At 34.8% G+C, this 20,309-nt stretch overlaps 1 protein-coding gene across 1 annotated transcript in view; it reads left to right on the top strand.

The window, feature by feature from the left end:
* The window catches only part of LOC150089316 (lachesin-like), a 508,424-nt gene extending 493,871 nt beyond the window's left edge, over window positions 1-14,553 (top strand). The window contains exons 9-10 of the mRNA XM_090368495.1: window positions 6,971-7,036; window positions 13,932-14,553. Coding sequence (XP_090224621.1) covers window positions 6,971-7,036; window positions 13,932-14,014 — 149 coding nt within the window. The 3' untranslated portion in view covers window positions 14,015-14,553. The remainder of the gene's footprint in view (window positions 1-6,970; window positions 7,037-13,931) is intronic.
* The last annotated feature ends 5,756 nt before the right edge of the window (window positions 14,554-20,309 follow it).

The raw sequence follows: 20,309 nt of genomic DNA, 5'->3' as shown, positions 1-20,309 counted from the left end.
CTGGTCAGTAGTTGAGCCATTTCTCCTAAAACCTTCGTTTCTTTTCTTGTGATTTCCTCACATGTTCCTTCATTCTGCCTTTGGAGAATTCTCCTGATTATTATCCGTTAAAGCAACTCCTAAAATTTCGGCATTCGTATCTCCTCTTTGGTAAATTGGTATTATTCCTCCAGACAAGAATTTTACTGAAGGTTTTTTTTTTTCTTTCTCAGAAATGTGATAGTTGCTTCCTCCATAAGTTCGTTTGGAATTTCCTCTCTACCTGGAATATTGTTTTTAAGCAATGATTCTATTATCCTCTTAACTTGCTAGGGCATTATTTTAAATGATAGACAAATGATACAGTTCCGATATCTATCTGAAAGATGTAGGATTCCATTAGTTATCTTCTGAAAATATAAAGATTACTCATCATCGTTTAGGTTAACTCTGCTGCGAAAGTATTGTAGTTACAACTTAACAGCCGTTTGGGTTGAGCTGGATCGAAATCACCATTCATGACTGAAGGAATTCTTGTTGTTCTTTTCGATTTCCGTGTACGCTGTAGTATGCGAAATTCAAAGAGAGGAGGGTGGGGTTATCCCTCCTCCCAATATTTTACATGTTTTATTGCCCTCACGGTTTGAAACCCAGTCTGTCTACACACAGCTGTGACGATACGCTCATATGCATAAGAAGTTAGGTACGATTGTTATAGATATTAACTTTTATTTCGATTATTCTCTAGACTTTAAAATATTTTATTCAATACATTCGTGTGTATTGTGCAGTAGATTCGGTTGTGTTAAAAGATAATTTCTACACAGACTGCTGAGGTCAGAGTTTTCCATAATTGTCTAATATGAATATTTTTTCAGGTTTTTGCCTCATTTACATTTGTGACTTCATCGTATGTATTTTTATTAACTAGTTTTGTATATTTAAAATAGTTAATATTGAACGTCGGAAAAAATAATTTCAAGGAATACAATGATGGATGCCTTAATTTTTAAATCCGAAATCTTTGTTGACAACAAAGTGTTTCGATTTATAAATTTGCTAAAATAAAATGATTTGCTGATGTCAAAAGAGCAATCTAAACGCCTCCACAGGATCTGCAGGTGGACATTTAATGAAACAAACATTAGACCTTGGACATTAGAACATACATGACAATCCTTATTGCCCGACCATGATATCCAACAATCATATTTTTATTATAAGTTCATGTGGCTCATATTGCTATTTAAAGGATTCATAGTACAGGATATGACGTAAAATATGGGAGACTTCAACGTGCGGTGAATCTGTGACAATGAAAGATTTCTGTGATTCTAGAAGTGTAAATTTTCACAAGTAAAACAGGTTTTCAGGAAGGGCCAATAGCATAATTACCAACTTGTATTTGTGGATATAAATAAGTTAGGATAAAATCTGTTTTAGGTACCATACTTCATTCGCACCTTCGCGGCTGACCAAATGGTTGCGACTGTTGTTTTTCTGCAACGCGAGGAAAAAGGTTTGGGATTGATTTTCATCAGTAAGAAAGTTAAACTTTTACAGACTTTATTAGCCCTGTAGCACAGTTAATCGTTCTTAGCTGTGGACTGCATGCTTCCCCCCCCCTCCGGAAATGTTTTATTCCATATAACAAGGAGACTGAATGCTCTGGATTTATTGAAACTATACCGACCCATCATCGGCATAGCTACTGAAGCGTTTATTCCATAGAAATTGAGGAATCTGTTATCTAAAAATTGCACTATTTAATGCTTTCAAACTCACAATTTAAAGAAATTCTGAAGTCTCTAAAGATAGTTTCATTTCACTATACATAATATAGCTTATCCATATATTTCAGTTAATTAAATAACGTTATCATTATTGGTTTACTTAAGTTTGCATCAAAGTTCCACTCAGATAAATGAAAGGCACGTGTCAAATTATAATCAGAACAACAGTCATTAAAATTTTTACTAAAAGTGATTGATCCATAGCGTTATAAAGTGCGAAAGTACAAATAATAGGACTAGAGAGAATTTCGTTTCGTGAATTAACCGAAGCTGCGCGTTTCTTTATCGTTAAAATTTAATAACCGTCTCGGCGAGATAAACTGCTATCGTGTATAACGCAACAGGCAATAAAAATTACCGGCAGTGTTTTTGTTTCAGCAAAGCCCCGCTATGTTTTGGAAATAAATCCTGTTAGCTTCGAATATATCAAAAGTTCTTTTGCCTTTAGGTGTAGTGCCCGTGGATAAAAATGGATGGCTGACAGTTTTTCATTCCAGTAAAGCGCGATAAATGCCAGAGACTGCGAAGGGTGCTTTAGCTAACTCTTGTCACTCCGTTATATTTTTTCGCCTTTCTTTTAGAGTGTTATTGTTTATCTCGATTGGTTTCCACCGCTGTTTTTTGTTCAGCTTTATTTGGTCGGAGATTGATTACAATTAATTACTTCGTGCAGAAATCTGTTGCTAATGGAGAAAACTGAAAGGAAAGCAAACTTTGTTTTGGCTTAAAACTTTTTCTATAATTGGAAAACCGCAGGATATTTATACTGTATATAGATATGGGCAATGTAGGATATGTGATTATACAAGGTGTTTCAGAAGTAGTTGCAAAACATTTTGTGGCCTAAATAGCAATCATCAGACCTTACAGCATACTATATATAGGTCTGCTTATTCTTATTTGCTTGTTTTATTTTATTATTTTTACCACTCAGAAAGGCACAGCGCTTTTTTTTTTCTAATTTCAATAGCGAAAGCTGCTTAATCGTTCAGAATCATAGATATGTTTTTAATACTATTTTTCATTGATTCTCATCCTAGAATATGGTCCAATTCTTTTTTTTTCACATGCTTTCTTACCAAACATGGCTTTACCAGAGGCCGATCAACTACCACTAATCTTCTTACTACCTGGCAGCAGATTCTAGACACCCTCGATCTGGGAGAACAAGTTGATGTGATCTACACAGACCTAACTAAGGCTTTGACAGTGTCCCACACTATCATCTTGCAAAAAAAAAAAAAAAAAAAAAAAAACTAAGCCAGTATAGAATACTTTCCTGGTTGATGAGTTACATATCGTGTCGGAAACATAGCGTTATCATCGGACAAGAAATTCAAGGGAATTTTTTTCATCAAAAGGACAAGGATCATCTCTTGGGCCTCTCTCATTCACCATCTTTGTCAATGATCTACCGCAATTTGTAGAGGGAAGTGGTATTAAAATTTTAAGACTAACCCATCAACAGTCAAGCTGATGCAGATAATCTTCAAGCTGCTCTCAACTCTTTAGCTAATTGGGTTACGTAAACGGCCTGGAGATGAATCCTAGGAAATGCAGCTCGATTTCCTTTGCAGGTCCGAGAAAATGTATGATTTTAGTAAATCAGTACTACACCAAGGATATTCCGATTACCAGAGTTGCCGATGTTAAAGATCTGGGTGTTACTTTGACTGCTGGATGTAGGTTTGATAAACATATTAGAATTATATTACTCCAAGCTAAAAAAAAAAAAAAAATTGGATTCATCAAACGGTAGACACATAGATTCAAAGATTCTGTGTGCTTTTATTTAAAGAAGCTGCATTCCCTGTACTAGAGTTTGCTGCTCCTATATGGAACCTGCACTATACATATTTGATACAGCAAATTGTACACGACAAATGAAATTCATCCACTGTCTTTGCAGACGTAATCCTATGCTTTACCTCTGAATATTCTACCCGAATTTCTGCTCTTGCTTCAATCTTTGGAAACTCGGCGAACTTTCTCGATCTACTATAAAACTGTTGTACCATATCTTCACTGGTTCAACCTACCTTCCTGATCTTTTATGCCATATCGATCTTCTCGTTCCAGCGGTGGCTACTAGACAGAAGACGACATTCCACATCAGCAACTCTAGATTAGAGATATCCAAGAACTATGGCTCTTATGATCTGGATATGGCTGTGGACAGGAAACAGTTTCACAGAACTATCAGGAGCAAGTTTGCTGGTTGACAGTTGGGTTCAAGGTGAAATAAATGAAATAGTATAAGTTAAATAAATGATTAAATAATATGTATTCTTTTATTTATTTACATTTACATGTTGATGTACAATCTTTGCATCTTCTATTCTGTTATACACGTTAACTGGGCGTACGCCTGTTGTGTATATTATGCGTTAATAATAAATAAATAATATTTTACAAAGAGACCTGCCCTCCAGTCGACCACTCATTGTAAATAGAATATACATAATTATGATTATCTGGCTACAATCAACGATCAGGCTACTGTACCTTCGAAGTGGAGTAATTATCTGGATAACATCTATGCTGTAAGGTCGGTTTGAGATAAACAACAATAGATAAGCATTTATTGTTGTGTTATTGCGTTACATAATCTTGTTTAGGCTCTGAGATGGCTGGAGAGATTGTACAGCGATTTAATACTAGGGCTATTCAATAAAGAATGATTATAAATTTTCGTGAACAACCGTACTGCTTGCTATTTCTAGCTAAGCTGCGGAGTTCAAGACCAAACAAAGCTACACCACATAGCAAATGCGCAGTTGAATCGTGTATACGGTGTGACCATGGCGATCGGTCAAGTTTATGCCTGTTCAGTTTCGCCTACGTATGAATAGTTTCTTTATACATCAGAAATATATCCGGATAATGGAATGTCACCCTTGTTTGGGTAAGTTGGATTACGTTGTGTTCCTTATGCGCCAAAAAAAACTAAAGCTGTGAGAGACGCCAGCATATACACATCTCTAATTGCTGGTTTGGTTAAGCTGTTTTCTGAACAGAAAAAAAATGGAGTTCCCTGATAAAATATCATATCATGCAACTATCGCCTGAGACTGGTTAACTCAACCACATTGTAATAAAAATCTCTTTAAGCAGGCCGAACAACCATTGTTACCAGCGAGGATATTTGGTGAATGATTACTTTGGCGTAGTTTGCAAGGTTGTATTTCTATCAAAAATGCTTTGATAAAAGAAACATGAGGTTGTTTTTATGGACCTCTAGAGTTTTCATGTTCTGCCTAGAAAAGATTAATCAAGGTCTTGGTTGCTGGTAGGTTCATGAGATCTAATTTGGATTTTCCGTCTATAGCAGGTATTGGCTGCAGTACCGAGGGCAGCTTATTTCATTTGGTATATTAGATTCCTTGTTGATTTGGGAAGTAATCAACACTGGAGCGATTACTTGAATTTGGGACTGGGGCGATTACTTGAGTTCAAAAGGAATATTACTGGAAGGGAGATATTCCCTTCTTTGATATGAAATTCAAGTAGATGGATTTTTATGGTTTATAAATTATAATGGACGATAAGCCTTATATTGTACAATAGCTGTTTTGATTTAATTTTTTCTTTCAGGTTCACAAAATGAACATTTTTAATGGGTTTTGTCATATATTTGCAAATCCAATTTTCCATTGGGTGTCAATTGTCGGTATCCTCAAGCCAGTGATATCATGTGGTGAGGTATTAGATTATCAAAATATTCAAACGAACATGAACTTGAATAGTGGCCCATCACTATAGCCAATTTTAGTACAAAGTAGTTTTTGATAAAATATCCTGGGGAATCTAGCAATATAATTGATACAAATACAAATTGCATTTGGGTATATGCACTACGGTGTCTTCTGTGCCGCATGTTTAGCTTACCGAACCCTAGGGAAATTATCACTAAAGTTATTTAAATTCAATGATTTTGTTAATGCTTGGAATGGCAGTCAATTTCCAGAACATGTTTCACGTACATCTAAATCGAAATCCTTCATTATGCTTCTTCCCCAGCTCGAATGAAATTAATCCTCCACCCGTACAAACCAGCCACCGAATAAAAAAATAAAATAATAAAATACTGGCACTATATTTTTCTGAAATTGATTAGAGGTTGCGGATCCCATCGCACTCACGTCCCGAAACTATCCCTGCAAAAACCGACTGACTTATATTTATCAAATGGCCATTGATTCCATTTAATCTGCAGCTTTAGCAGTGATCTTGCAATAGGTTCTTCTAACTTACTTAATTCAGGTCTAAGACGTAAGTGAACACGTGGTCTTACAGGTGGAAACTGTTCAAGAAAGCTGTTAGGAATTTTCAAGATAGCTATTAGGATTTCTCTGGTCACATATTCGATCAATATTATTTACCTGAATGCTGATCTCCAGCTTAGGGAAGAATTTTTATTTTGTTATAGATCCAGATGTGTGGAATGTTACTGAGAAATTATTGACACTGCATATGCAAAATTATCAATTATCAGTCGCTCTGGGATAATTCTGCTGCAATGATTTCTTCCTACCACAAGGACATCAATTATATGGTACCTCCCGAGTAGCAGCGTGGTTATAATCACCGTCTCTCGGTGATTGTGTAAAAGATCTGAAAATCAAAATTTTTGAACCTCTTTTAGTCAGCTGAACAACTGGTAATGGTCTGATCGTGGAAAAGACCTGAATTTGGAATCCATCAATGACGCGAGGAATTCTTGTAGGTTTTTTTTCACAATGTAGCTGAGTTTGTCGGTGTCAGGAGAGGGGTGAAGGGTTTCCCTTCGAATAGTCGGATTTATTGTCCGGAAAATACATGCAATTACAGACACATTATACTGACTCCTCGTAGCATTAGGACTTCTTATTAGCTTTTCATCCAGCAAACCTACCAAAACATACACGCAATTATAGACATACTGATGAGCTTAGTTGCTCTTGTACTTAATATACGTCTTACCTAAACTGTTATTTTCCGACAAATGTGATTCACATTACCACTTGTTCAACTGAATAAAAATAACTAAAAAAAAACAGAATATTTGGCTCGAGTCCAAATTGTCCTCCTGCTTTTAATTCCTTGAACAAGCCTTTTTACATTAAATAACTTGATACCATTACAATAATTAAAATTCATTAAAATTGAGAAAACAAGATGGTTCTGTAATTATGTTAAATTATTTTGTTTCATTGCAGGTGACCATGTTCATGATGCAATGCCCAATACTCCACTTCAGATACCTCCTCACTTGGAACAACCACGTAAGTATATCTTAATTGTTCATCTTAGGAACCCATTAATTTATTTCGTGAACTTGCTATTTTTGTAATAAGAAAACGTATAACCGTCTGGAGAAGGGCGTGAACCATGGTTCATGAATTCAGGCAGTAGTATACAAATTCATGAAATAAATTTCCTGGTATGAATCGATCGTGAAAAATATACACACGGGCAGCGCATTCAAGACATCATATAAAGGCTCTTGATCTTTCTCCTCAAAAGTAATCCTTCAAAGTAACATAACTTCCAGAACTGAAACTTCCAGAAGACAGCCAAAGTTAGTGGTCCTCTAGCTACTTCAGATCACAACTTGGTGAGAGTCTACTCTTCCTCGATGGAACCTCTCGTAGACATTGTCACCAACTTGCAGTGCACATTATACGAATGCAAAATGGGATGATCTGCTTGAGTTATAGTCCACTTTTCCTTGGATTACTGTTTCAAATATTCCGATCTCCTAATGTTTTCTCAGATGATGTCAGTGAATTTATTCTCTTAGGAATCAAATAATTTATTCCATATTCAACTCTTAAATAGTATCCCTTATATTATATATCGAAATTATATATAGTATCCATTATATCACCATTGTTTCCAATGAATGTGCTAACACTGATCATGAAAAGCATGTAGCATGTTGCAATTGACCAGTATCCAAATCTCTAGCTTCATTTTTTTATTTTCTGCCCTCACTAAAACGCACAAAAATAGTGAAACAATTATTAATCAATCCAAACTTGATTTTGAATTGACTAAAAGCAGAAAATGTTCTTGTTCAAGTGGTAGTTGCGCTTTCTGGTCTCTCCCCAAACATGTTGGCCGCAACTTTTGTCCATCTGTATTTCCACTTCTATTACACTCTCATTGTCCTCTTGTGTCTTCAGCTAAAGATAACGTGGAAAATATATTGGCCTACTACTTTACTACTTCTAATCCTTGTTCGATTATTTTGGTAAATCAAGTCTTAGCATACTAAACTTACTACACTCGATTCCTGCTATAGTTTTCATATTAGATTGTATTTTCGCCTCCTGCATGGAAATTTGCTCATATCCAGCCAAGGTTTCCTAAAATTGGTAGCAAATCCCTCCCTGCCAGTTATCATCTGACTACAAATAGCTCTACTCTCTCCCAAGTAATACAGATATCCATCAACCGCTACTCATAAATTCTCTCAAAACCTTCCATCTGATCAAAGATCACCAGTGGATTTACACCGTCAATATGGTTCCATTAGGGATATATTAACTAATATTATTTATACTGTGGAAAATTCGATGGAAAATTTTGGTGAAACTCAAGCAGTTTCTCACAACAAGGGTTGTGTTTAGCATAAAAGGTATTATAAGCAAGCTCCTATCTTATAGATTGCTCTGTGCTTTGAAATTAGGTGTCAAGTGCTCTTTCTTTGATCCCTCGCGTTAGGTGATGGTTAATGGCTCTCTCTGTTTACTATTCAAAATTAGTTGAATAGTGAAACACAGAGAACCTCCCTCCAGTTTTTTTTTTTTTTTTTCTACTAGTCTTTTTCTCTTTTATATTAATGACCATTTTCCATTGGCTACAAATCTTATTCATAAATTTGCTGATGATGGTATACTACATTTTAAATTCCACTTTGAAAACTTGCCCTGAAAAAACAACTTGAACTTCACGAATGGCTAATAGTATTCGTCTACTAGGCTTAACTTTTAACAGCAAGTTAAACTACCAAAAGCACATTGAGCATCTCCGGACTGCTTATCAAAAAAAAAAAAAAACTAAATAGGTATAAATAGTTAGAGCCGCCTTATCAGCCACAACCATGGGAGCAGATCGTTACAGCTTGCTTCACTTATATAGATCCATAATGAGATCACGCCTGTCTTCGATACTGCTAGGGAGAGTACTTTATCTCAACTTAACTATATTCAACTTCCAGCTCTTAAGACAGCTCTAGGTGTTTTCAGAACATCTCCAGTGCAAAGTTTGTATGTTGCAGCCCATGAAGTTCCTTTAAATATCAGGAAAATGATGTTGCTGCTGAACTATGCAGCCAAGATACAAAGCCAGGCGATCCATCCTAATCGGTCAATAGTTTATGATCCGCAGTTTACGACCTTTTATAGAAACAATCCACGGGAAATTCGGCCTGCTGATATTAGGTTAAAGGACCTAGCAGAAGATTGGAATACATATACACTTCAATAAAGTCCTGCAAGATCTTATAGATCCCGACCCTCCCGATCCATGGTCTGGCATGCCATCGTTTTACAGTCATTTCCACCAATGGGAAAACACTATCAGACATTAACATCCAACAGCTACATATTGCGAGTACTCAACGCTATTCCGACTTCGCTAAAATATATACTTATGGATCGAAGTCCTGGAGTGGATCAGGCGCAGCAGTTGCACTCCGTGATACTACCATTTCCTTATCTCTTCCCACAGAATGTAGTAAAATAAAAAAAAAAATAAATAAATTTTCTGTTTATACTTCGACACGACAACCAAGTCATTAGAGTTTACAATAAATCGTCAATACAAATATTTATCGTATTTAGTAGTCACGGGCTTGAACTCCGGGCCACTCAAGGAACGCGTGCTATGCACTCTCGCTCCTGACCACTCATCCACGTCAGGCCTTAATAGTTACACCACTGAATTATATGCCATAAAACTTGCACTAGATATATTTTTCTTCTGTTAATCTAAAAGAGCATATTATACAGAGACTCGCGAAGTTACTTATTAGCCATGCAAAACATTTTCCCACCTATTCATCTGTTAATAAAGCTCGTCAGAACAGAGTTGATTCATCTCAGAGAGCATCAGCAAAAGATTGTTTTCTGTTGGATCCTAGGCCATATCGGAATACCAAGAAATGAAATCGCGCATGATGCTGCCAAACATCCATCCAGCACAACCCCAACGAATTTCCTAGTACCGTTCACAGATTATAAAATTAACATTCGAAGTATATGCAAATGTCGATGGACATTTCAATGGCAAACGCAAATTCATAATAAGCTACTTCAAATTAAACCTGTACCAAAATTATGGGCTTCCAGCCTCATTACAAACAGACAAAAAGTAACTCTAGCCAGAGCCAGAATCGGCCTTAACATCATTTAACCCATCTCTTCTTTTTCAGGAAATGACTCTGCTCATTGTAATCACTTGCCACTCACAATTAAACATGTACATTGCATAATAATGTTCGACTAGGGTCATTAGTTCTCTGGCAAACTTTGTCCTTTAGCCATATCATAGGCGAAAAATAAAATCTCACAGAATTTTTCTCATTTCTAAAACGAACAGGATTTTATAACTGCTTCTATATAAAGAACACAGGCAGTATGAACTACTTTCAGAGGTGATATGGAGTAAGTAGCCATTGCACAGAAAACCACTTCAACAATAACAGCTCCTGTCTTCTCAAAAAGGCCATTGAGAAATCTAAGTTATCTACATTCAAACCCAGAAATTCGACTATAGTTTCTAACATCCGCTTCCTAACTTAATATTTTATAAAAAAAAAAAAAAAAAACTTTTCTCTAGAATATAAAAACCTCCGGATAGCATGCCTGAAAGAACTAAGTATCCTAAGGCGCTGTCTGCCACAACATGGGGAGCTAACCGATGTACACTGATGCACCTGTACTGCGCTAATACGGTCACAACTAGATGATGGCTATAGATTATGGGTCTGCAGTCTACGCTCTACTCGACTAAGCGCCTTACGATGGCTTGATCCTACAGATCACAGTAGCATTCGACTTGAACTCGGTGCATACTGTACATCGCCTCTGTGCTGAAACCAATGACCCGCCATTGCATTCACACAGAACTCTTTTAGTTAGATATACAGAGAATAAAATTCCACACAATGACTTTAAAAATGTCATTCGAAAAGCCTCTAAAAATATATGGACACAGACTTGGAAATCTCAAGAAAACAACAAACTATACCAAATCAAACAGCAGTCGAAATCCTGGAATTCTTTTTCGGGCAAACAGACACGAAGAGGTTGTCCTCGCATTGCACATACAAATTTAACACACTCTTATCTCCTAATGAAAGATGATCCTCCATAATGCCCTCAGTGTCTAACCATACTAACAGTGAAGCACCTCATCATGGAATGTTGAAGTTACCAAATTGCTAGCCAATCAGCTTTCAAATCGCATGTAAGTGAACTGTCGAGCCTTGAACTTATTATGGGATATAAAGGACTCAGACGTAAAGGAACTCTTTGCATACCTCAGTCTAATAAACCTTACCAACCGCATATAATATTCCAACATCAGTGTTAGCATTACTGAAAATAACAAAACTTGAACTGGCTCAATATAGCCGAAGCAACCTTTGCACCACAAACAACAACAATGATATGCATCGAAACATAAAGGAAAACTAACTCACTCGACTTGAAAACTATTTTTCTCCTCAAAATGTGAAAATCTTATCTTTACAGAGCTTGCCCATGAATAAATCCATCAACAGTGACACTCTATTCGGTGCACACTTACTGATTGGCAACTTAAGTGCGTTACACCCTACTGTCCCTCGCAAAGTCCCTCCGTGGATGTACTACATGACGCCATGCAATTTATCACTCTTAACTTGGGAGAAAAATTTCCGGTCTCCACAGAACACATAGTGGCATAGTATTTAGGTTCAGGTACCACCGGTGGTTTCCCACATTGCTCTGTTGTTGTGTCTGGCTGCTTGGCCGCGGGGCCCCTACCGGGACCCTACGTTGCCCGCCACAACCACTGGGAGGTGAGACAGGTTGCCTCACTGCGGGACTCTTTGCAAGTATCATAGCTTTAAACTTCACATGGTGAACAACAATATCGCTGTCTATCATATACACATATTCAATTAGCACAGTTCAACCTATAAAGTGGAAGAAAAAGAATGGCAATCTGAGCGATGACTCAGATCGATTTAGAATATTGTAACCGATTAAAATGAAAATAGGCAGAACATCATATTCTGTTAGATCCTTGTTCAAAGCGCTATCTATCCTGGGAAACAAGCGTGAAGATTTTATCTTCCAAAACTGCAAGTAACACTATTGATCCTTCCTTCAGTGTACCATTATCATTGTTTTTGCACAATAAAAAAAAAAATCAATCATTCAACCATTCTCATTATTATATTTTTTTCATTAAACAGCGATGTACAAAAAAAAGCAATAAATCTAGGAAAACCAAACCAATAGTTATTTTATGTAAAAAAAAAAAAAAAACGCCTGAAACTGGAAATCCAGCATTAGAGATAATAGTCAAGAAGTGGTAATCGCTAAACAGCGAATAGGACACACTCACAACTCATCTGCATATACTTAAATCCATTGAACCTCCAGAATGTCCAAACTGTAATACACAGCTCCAGTTCAACATATGCTTATAAGCTGTTCCGTACACAACAGAGACGGCAGGCCATTTTTGGCTCGTTTTCTGTCATAAGTACGCTTCTAACGTTATCCCCACCCTTAGCACATACACCGGATATAGCCAAAATATTTATATATCCCAAACGGATTTGATGCTAGAATACACTTTAAATTCTAGTCAGAAACCTTTCAGGAAACAGTATGTTACTTTTTAACCACAGAATACGAGCATATTATGGTCGGGTTGCCCATATGCTGTCAAGTCCAAACAAAAACAAATGTGCACAACATAATTAAAAATTGAAAAATGCTGTTTAAGCATGGGTAATGCATCTCCATTATTTCTACTACTTGGGTAGTAGAAATGATGGACATGCATTACCCACGCTTAAACAGCCTTTTTCATACTCTTTGACATTTCGTCAAGAAATATATTTCTAATTAAAAATTAGTTACAATAACTAATTCATGAAAAAGCAACATGTAAAATTACTTTAAAGTAATTGTTATATTTTGTATGTTTTTATATAAAGTTACATGATTTTTGGTATTTATTCTATGTTTCAAATTATAAAAATTGTAATTTTAGGATCTTCATTTAAAATTTCATTTTGAAATATGCACACAGACGAATATAAGTCAGTAAAAATTAGGAGCAAGGGTACTTTAACTTTTTCAGTTTAAATGAGTACCAGGCCTAGTACCTGTTGCAACTGAAAAGTAGTTATTACTTTACCTGGCCTGACACACATTACAACTGAAATTTCAAAGTTGCTTCACTTCTAGTGGAATGATTCACAACTGAAAATTCAAAGTTCTATTGAAATTCTTCACGACAAAAAATATCCTCGTTCGCGACACAAATAAACAACTTGGTATAAAACATTTGTTGCAGTGATTGCGACTCGTCTTACCAAGGATCGACATTATTTCCGCTGAATGTTCGAGCAAAACAGCATGCATCTCATTCAGCAGAGTCAGAATTAGCCTTTCATGCCGTTAACGAAAACCATACATTTTTATTTAACGAGGCCATAGCTATTAATTGCAGAAACCGTCGAAATTAAATTACATGAGAATTCTATTAACGTTCAACGTCCATATCCAATCTCCGATTCGTCATCTTTTGCGCGCATGCGCGAAGACAAATCTCTCTATTTAAGATTCAAGCTCACACATACTCAGTAATTTCCGTTCCTGTGATCACGACATATGATCGAAAAGCTGTGTCAGCTTCAGGAAGGAAAATCGTTTTTCAAAATTTACGTTAAACTTTTAAATTAATTTTTAATTGTTTTTTTTACTTGTTTTCAATTATTTTTTACTGTAATCATTTCTGGAGGGTATCATGCGGAAGTATATTAAGGTAAAATTCTCTTATTCTTCTACAAATGTTTAAATCAAAGTAGAACGTATTGAGCATCATAGATCTGCTATATACTATCATAAATATTTTATATATTAGTTGTTTTTTTTTTTTATATTTCAGCTTCCAACAGCGGTTCTCCCAGTAAGCAATGTCATAGTACCCTCTGGTTCCTACTAATAGTGACAACAGCGGTTTTAAAATAGCCTTGAGTCCAAAAGGAGTCAAATGAAGATCAATTGAAAACTTCAGGGATGTATCCGCTAGGATTCCAGCATACTTTGCTTACGTACAATTAAAACAAATTACGTACATCACAAAAACAAACTATTCTACGCAGATCTGTGCAACATGGCCGGGGCAAAAAACGTTTCTTTTCTGGAATTTGGCTGCAAATTCTCTCTTCTGAAAAAAAGGAAAGAAAAAAATAGCAGTAACAGTTTGCTACGCTTGCGAAGTTCAACAGTGAAGGGTTTATTATTTTTATGCATTTTTTTAGTCGATCGGCGTTTAACGCAATGATGTGCCAACAACGAAGCGGGTCCGGTATGAGCCTACAGTCACCATGGTTTCTGCTTTTTGTCACTGTTGAGTGAATACTACAGCGAAATATACAGAATGGCATGAAAAAAAATGTACCCCTTACTATCAGTATAAACAAGGGTATTAATATAAACCAAAATATCGCAAGGAGTTTCTCTAAAAATGCGACATTAGGACAAACGCATCAATAACAGGAAGCCATCTTTTGGAGAAATTTGTAATGTACATTTGTATCAATGTATATCTTTCGATTATATTCATGTTCATAGGCTTTGTAAAGTAGAGACATCCGACAAAGTTTTGTACCCAAATTGTGATCGTGTTAACAATTATTTTGGTTAACTAATTAGAAGCAGAATACTTTTAAAACTTACATCTCTCTTGTCTTGTAAATATCAATATGGTTTGCATGAGTGGTTTCAGCCAAGTACAACGACTTTCGTTGGTGTAAATCATTTTCTTTTCATAAAAGGAGCGCATTAATTTTTCTGTTTTAACTTGGAGTCTTTTCAAATGGGAAATAAATAAAGAATTAAGTTATTGTTTTTTTTTAAATAAAATAACTTAATCCAATTCACTTAATAGTTGTATGTCGCAAAATTCTGAAAGTAGAAAATAGTTATGGTTGTTTAGTTCAGTTTGTCTAGCAAAAAGTACAATTTTTTGCAATCTTTTTATGCTTTTAATAATTTTTTTTTTCCTTAGTAGCAGTCTGTAAGTTTCTTTGTTTAAGAAATACCACATGAACACAGACTTCACCATGCGCACCGAAAAACGCAAATTTAGCTTAATGTGAAAATTGCGTGAAAACACCCAAAGTCTAAATTAGGGTTATTATACATTTCTAAAATTTCTAAATCTTAATATTTTAAAAATTTTATGTTATTTTCAAATGTTCTTGATGCTAAATTTATTACGATAAAGTGAATTAAATTTTTCGCACACTTTTAAATATTGCAATGTCGAAAATTTAAAAACTAAAGATAAATGTCTAATTGTTGAAATTCCACCAAAGTACTCTGTACTTCTTCACTGTTTTATATCACAAAATGTTTTTATTGTAAGATGCCTTCCCTTCGTATTGGTTTTATAACGTTATAGTCTATATATTTTTCTTTCTTTTATTTCATTAAATTAATGAAAGAAACAAATGACAGATGAGTATTGCAAAAGGGCACATGCCATTTTAAATTAACCACTCAATATACATGTATAAAGTTTTTGTTATAAAACTGAAGGTGATCTATAGACGAATACGTAATGTGGATATATGTAGAACAATAGAACTCTTCGTTGCTTTGTTGTTTTTTTTAATGGCTATGAAAAGAAAAAGGCATTTAGTTCTTTTAGAGGTAGCAACTTTTTCTTATATAAAGTAGTCACGACGTATTGAGTTACTTTCGTGCTGCTTGTATTTACTTGTCACAACTGGTTCAAGAGAATGCTATCTCATCAGAAGAGAGATTTACACCATTAGCTCAGCACTGGAAAATCAGTCAATAAAAGTAATATCTTTTCGTGGTTCTCGAATTTCTTTCTTACGAATTTATAAAATAAGATAAGCCGCAGGCGAATAAAAGATACGTTGTGCAATCCAGAAGCAACCTCCGTTATTCCTTTCTTTCTCTTTAGATGTCTGATTCTTCAAAAGATTCTCCTACCACCAATCATCATCTTGAAGTACTGGCTGTGTTCTGTACAAGTGGGAACATTTTGCTGCTTGTACCTTGTCTATTGCGAAGTTCTACCGAATATGTGTTTCAGGGATTTTTCGGTGGTGGATTAACAGTGAGCTTTTGTTCAGTTTCTGTTTGCAAAAGGCTGGAAAGTCACTGGTATCTATCGTCAGCTCGTATCATTTTGTACTGCACTTTCTGTGGCACGACTAGCAGATGGATGTATGAATTTAAAGATGGCAGACAGGCCATTCGGCATGAACCACCCCAGGCAGATCTCGTTAATCAGAAACACACATGCCCTTTCCAAGACCATCTTTTGCAATATTCGTGAAGCAATAGAGATGTCAAAGCCTGGACGCAACAGCTTTTCAGGAAGGTAGATGCTGAGAAAAACAGGCTCGATTTGTCCCTAAAGAAGTTAACAAGTCATGCCACAGAACAATGACAATTTCTGAGCAGAGAACGCCGGTAACTTACCGTGAGCGTAATAAAGATTTTTTTATTTTCCTAAAAAAAAAAATTCATATGGCTGCATTAGCCAACAAGGTTCTAATGCAATTTTTCAGGTAGAGGGAAGATAAATAATTGGTGGTTCATTCTGTAACAAAGTGTTCTCTAAAGGATATCCCAATAACCGGATAGTATCACCGAGATTCTCTGTAGAGCCAACATTTCCTGTGGTTTTGAGTAGACAGTCCCCATTTTACAGTATCCAATTCCATTTTGTACAATAATATTGCACTGCCTCACAAGGCGAGCGCTCTCGTGGAATTTATACCCGTTAAAGGAACTAAAACTTCCACAACCCTAATATTCTTCAGGTGCGGCTCCATCGGATATCTGGCTGTTAATCCAGAAATGAAATATATCTGGGGCAACTCTATGTAGATAAAGAGGGAATATGTAGGAAAGTAAGATGCATTAGCTAAGTCCTGTATGGTGTAACAACCCTACTAGAAATAAATTAAAGTTAAATACAAAATTACAAGATTTTGAAAATCTTATAATTTGGTATTTATAACATAAATAAATATATGAACTCGAAATAAAAGAATGAAATTAATTAACAAACTATATTAAGATTAAGACCTTATGGTTATTCCCTATTGGAAACAGAAGTTATTTCTGAATTGCGCTTCGTATGAATTATGAATTATTTTTCCGGTAACCATGGAAATGCACTAGACTTTCATTAAGCCGAACTGTGCTGAACGTAAAACAAAGTCAGTCTGCAACTGAAAATTGTTTGTTGTGTTGATTATTTTCCAAGCAGAAATTTTGCAACATTCTATTGAGTTTTTCTTGATTCTTAACATTATTATGCATCTCCATTTCTGAATTCTCTTTTTTTCCTACATATTTCTGAAACAGCTTTCTGCCTGCATGGACACCAATTCTCATCCGAAACCAAGCTTATAAATTTGTGTATACACGAATATATAAGAATCCCGTTTCATCTCAATCAAAGCAAAATTCTTTTTTTAGTAACAGTGGTTCATCTCAGTAGAGGCAAAGTTATTTTTTATTTATATTTTTAATTAAGAAAATTGTGTTGTTGGAGAAAATTGTGCTTGCGTTCTTAGCGGAATAATAATTAATAATAAAAATTTCTGTCTGATATTTTAGCTATTTTTTATTTTTGTTAAATTAATGCTCTAATTTAGCGTCACTTGCAGATTGATAAAATATACGAATGTATAAATTATAATTTTGAAAATTCAGGTATAGTTGGAACAGCTTAATTACACTGCTTAAATAAAATAGCAAAAATTATTTATATATTTCGTTACAGGCAACACAGAAATTTCTTAACCATAATATGTGGCGAAGCATCCTAAAGGAAGCAACAAACAGAACTGCGCTGTCTAAAGCGAAATTGCAAGTAATTAAAAATCATACAAATAAAAGAATAAGATATGATTTCAGTACATAATTCCAATAAATATAAACCCAAAACTATTATTAAAAAGATATTTCACCCTTAAAAAAAATTCTGAAATTCAAGACGGGAACTAATTCGTTTCAATACCAGAAAATTTAATACTTGTTTAGATTTCTATAATGACCACTATTAAACCACGTGAATATTAAGATTGTTTATTTAGCTATCAGCTAAATCACTATTCATTAAGGTATCGTTTCGAGAACCTTTCCCGAACCCATCTTAATGCATAGGCTGTTGCCAGCTTCCTGCTTACCGAATGTCTTAACTGCAGTCGGAATTTAAACATTCGGCAAGCAGGAGGCTGACTATAGCCTATGTATGATCTGAAGATTGGTGCCGGCAAGGTTCCCGAAACGTTACCTTAATATATAGTGATTTAGTTAATAGCTAAATAAACTATCTTAATATTCACCTGGTTTAAGAGTGATCATTATAGAAATTTATATTCCGTGGAAAACCACTACTTAACGTCATTCTCCAACTTCTGGTTTAATCCTATTATTGATACATCGTACCAACTCTGTGTTTGCTATTTTACAGTGCAAAACCTTGCGAATTAAACACAAGTTAATTAATGTCGTAATGTGTGTGGTGTAACTGAAATATTTTTAGTTCTTAAAGTATTTTTATGGGTTATAATCAAGGTGAGAAAATAATCAAAAATTACCCATTAAAATTGCTGCTTCAAAGCAATTTGAATATTTATCAGTTTACGCTTCAAAATTACTTCATTCTGCTAAAGGTATATCCGTAGTTATGATACTTTTTATTGTCACGCTTGCCACGCCTTCTCTTTCATAATAACTTGTACTTTTACGAAAAGAGATTTGCAGTGATAAATGCTGAACAGATTAACCATATGAATTAATACTTGAAAATACGCTCCAGAGAATAGTGAAAAAATTAAGCACTTCGATGTACTTAGAATATAATTGTTCTTTAATTTCTTAAAGGACTATAGATTATTCTCAGATGTTTTTCGGTATAGTTACTGTAATACTTCTGTAGTGACTGAATTTCTGTACTTATTACATCCATCAGGTTAGTGGGTGAAGCTGACCATGTAATAAGGATTTCAATTCAGTCACCAAAGAAGTGGTAGGAAGTACCACAAAAATATGAGAATAATCTGTATTCCTTTAAGAAATTGAAGGCAGATTATCCTCTACGCAAATTTGTGTTGATTTTCTTGTTCTTCATTTCAATTTCCTGTGTGCCACGCCACTACAACAGCAACGCAAAATCTACTGTGCTGAACCCTGCAGTTCTAGCAAATATGAGGTCGACTCTTAAGTGTTCATAATTTAGTTCCCAGAATAATTCCTGTTTACACTTACTCAAAAGTTAAAATATTTTAGTACTTTTTTTCAGATTTTCCTTCACACGTTTGAGTGATAAAACATTGTGAACGATTATTATATTCTTCTCTTCCGTTGTGACTGTTTAAAAATGTAGAGATTTGCTTTTTCATCATAATATTTCTAACTGTTCTGCACTGTATGTTTCTTGATTTATGATGCAATCAATTAATATTGAGTATATATAGTTAAATTGGCTTTCTTCCCGTTCAAAATATTGAGTTATTTTGACATTCCAATCCTTTTGTCCAATACACGTTTTAAAATATTGTTTCACGGTTCCTGAAAAGTCGAAATAAATTTATGTGAAAACGGCTATGGTATAGTTTATCAAGTGAATTGCCCTCATATGGGTAAAAAAAAATAATATATTTTTTTCCATTCTGTAATTGACCTAGCTTCGATTTGTATATACGGGACTTAGTTTCACCACTTCTGTCACTACTGTTCCAGTTTCTCCTCCTGTGAAGAAAATCGCGTAGACATACTGAGTAGAATATGTATCCTTAAAACCAAAATATTCTTTTAAAATTACTTTTGCTTATAATAATATATTCCGTAACTTATCGCTTTTTTCTTACATATTATGCAAAACTACTGATGCAAGAGTGAAATTATTCTTTTAATAAGTGGCAATATCTTACGATATGCGTAATATATAGGAGTAATATCCAATTGCTTTTCTTTGTTTTTTGAAAAAAAAAAACAAATTCGACATAATGGAATTCATCAATTTATGTTGTCAAGTAATGCATCTGTTATATTGCCATCAGTATCGTTGAAATACTAGATATATGAAAAATAAAACAATATGGTTCACTTTTATTTCAAGAAGATGTAAGATACTTAATAAGATTATAAAATTATAGATGATTTAGATAAATTCATGATAATGCAAAATTGAAAACACCACTTCTTTCAATAGTTAAATTGTGGCATAGAGCAAAGACTTCATATATTTTATTTGAAAACAAAG

Source organism: Mastigoproctus giganteus, chromosome 2, assembly GCF_048544385.1.
Source record: "Mastigoproctus giganteus isolate SK-2022 chromosome 2, ASM4854438v1, whole genome shotgun sequence".
NCBI classification, from domain to species: Eukaryota; Metazoa; Arthropoda; class Arachnida; order Uropygi; family Thelyphonidae; genus Mastigoproctus; species Mastigoproctus giganteus.
Note: the sequence above shows the minus strand (reverse complement) of the source record. Positions and strands in the feature narration are given on the sequence as shown.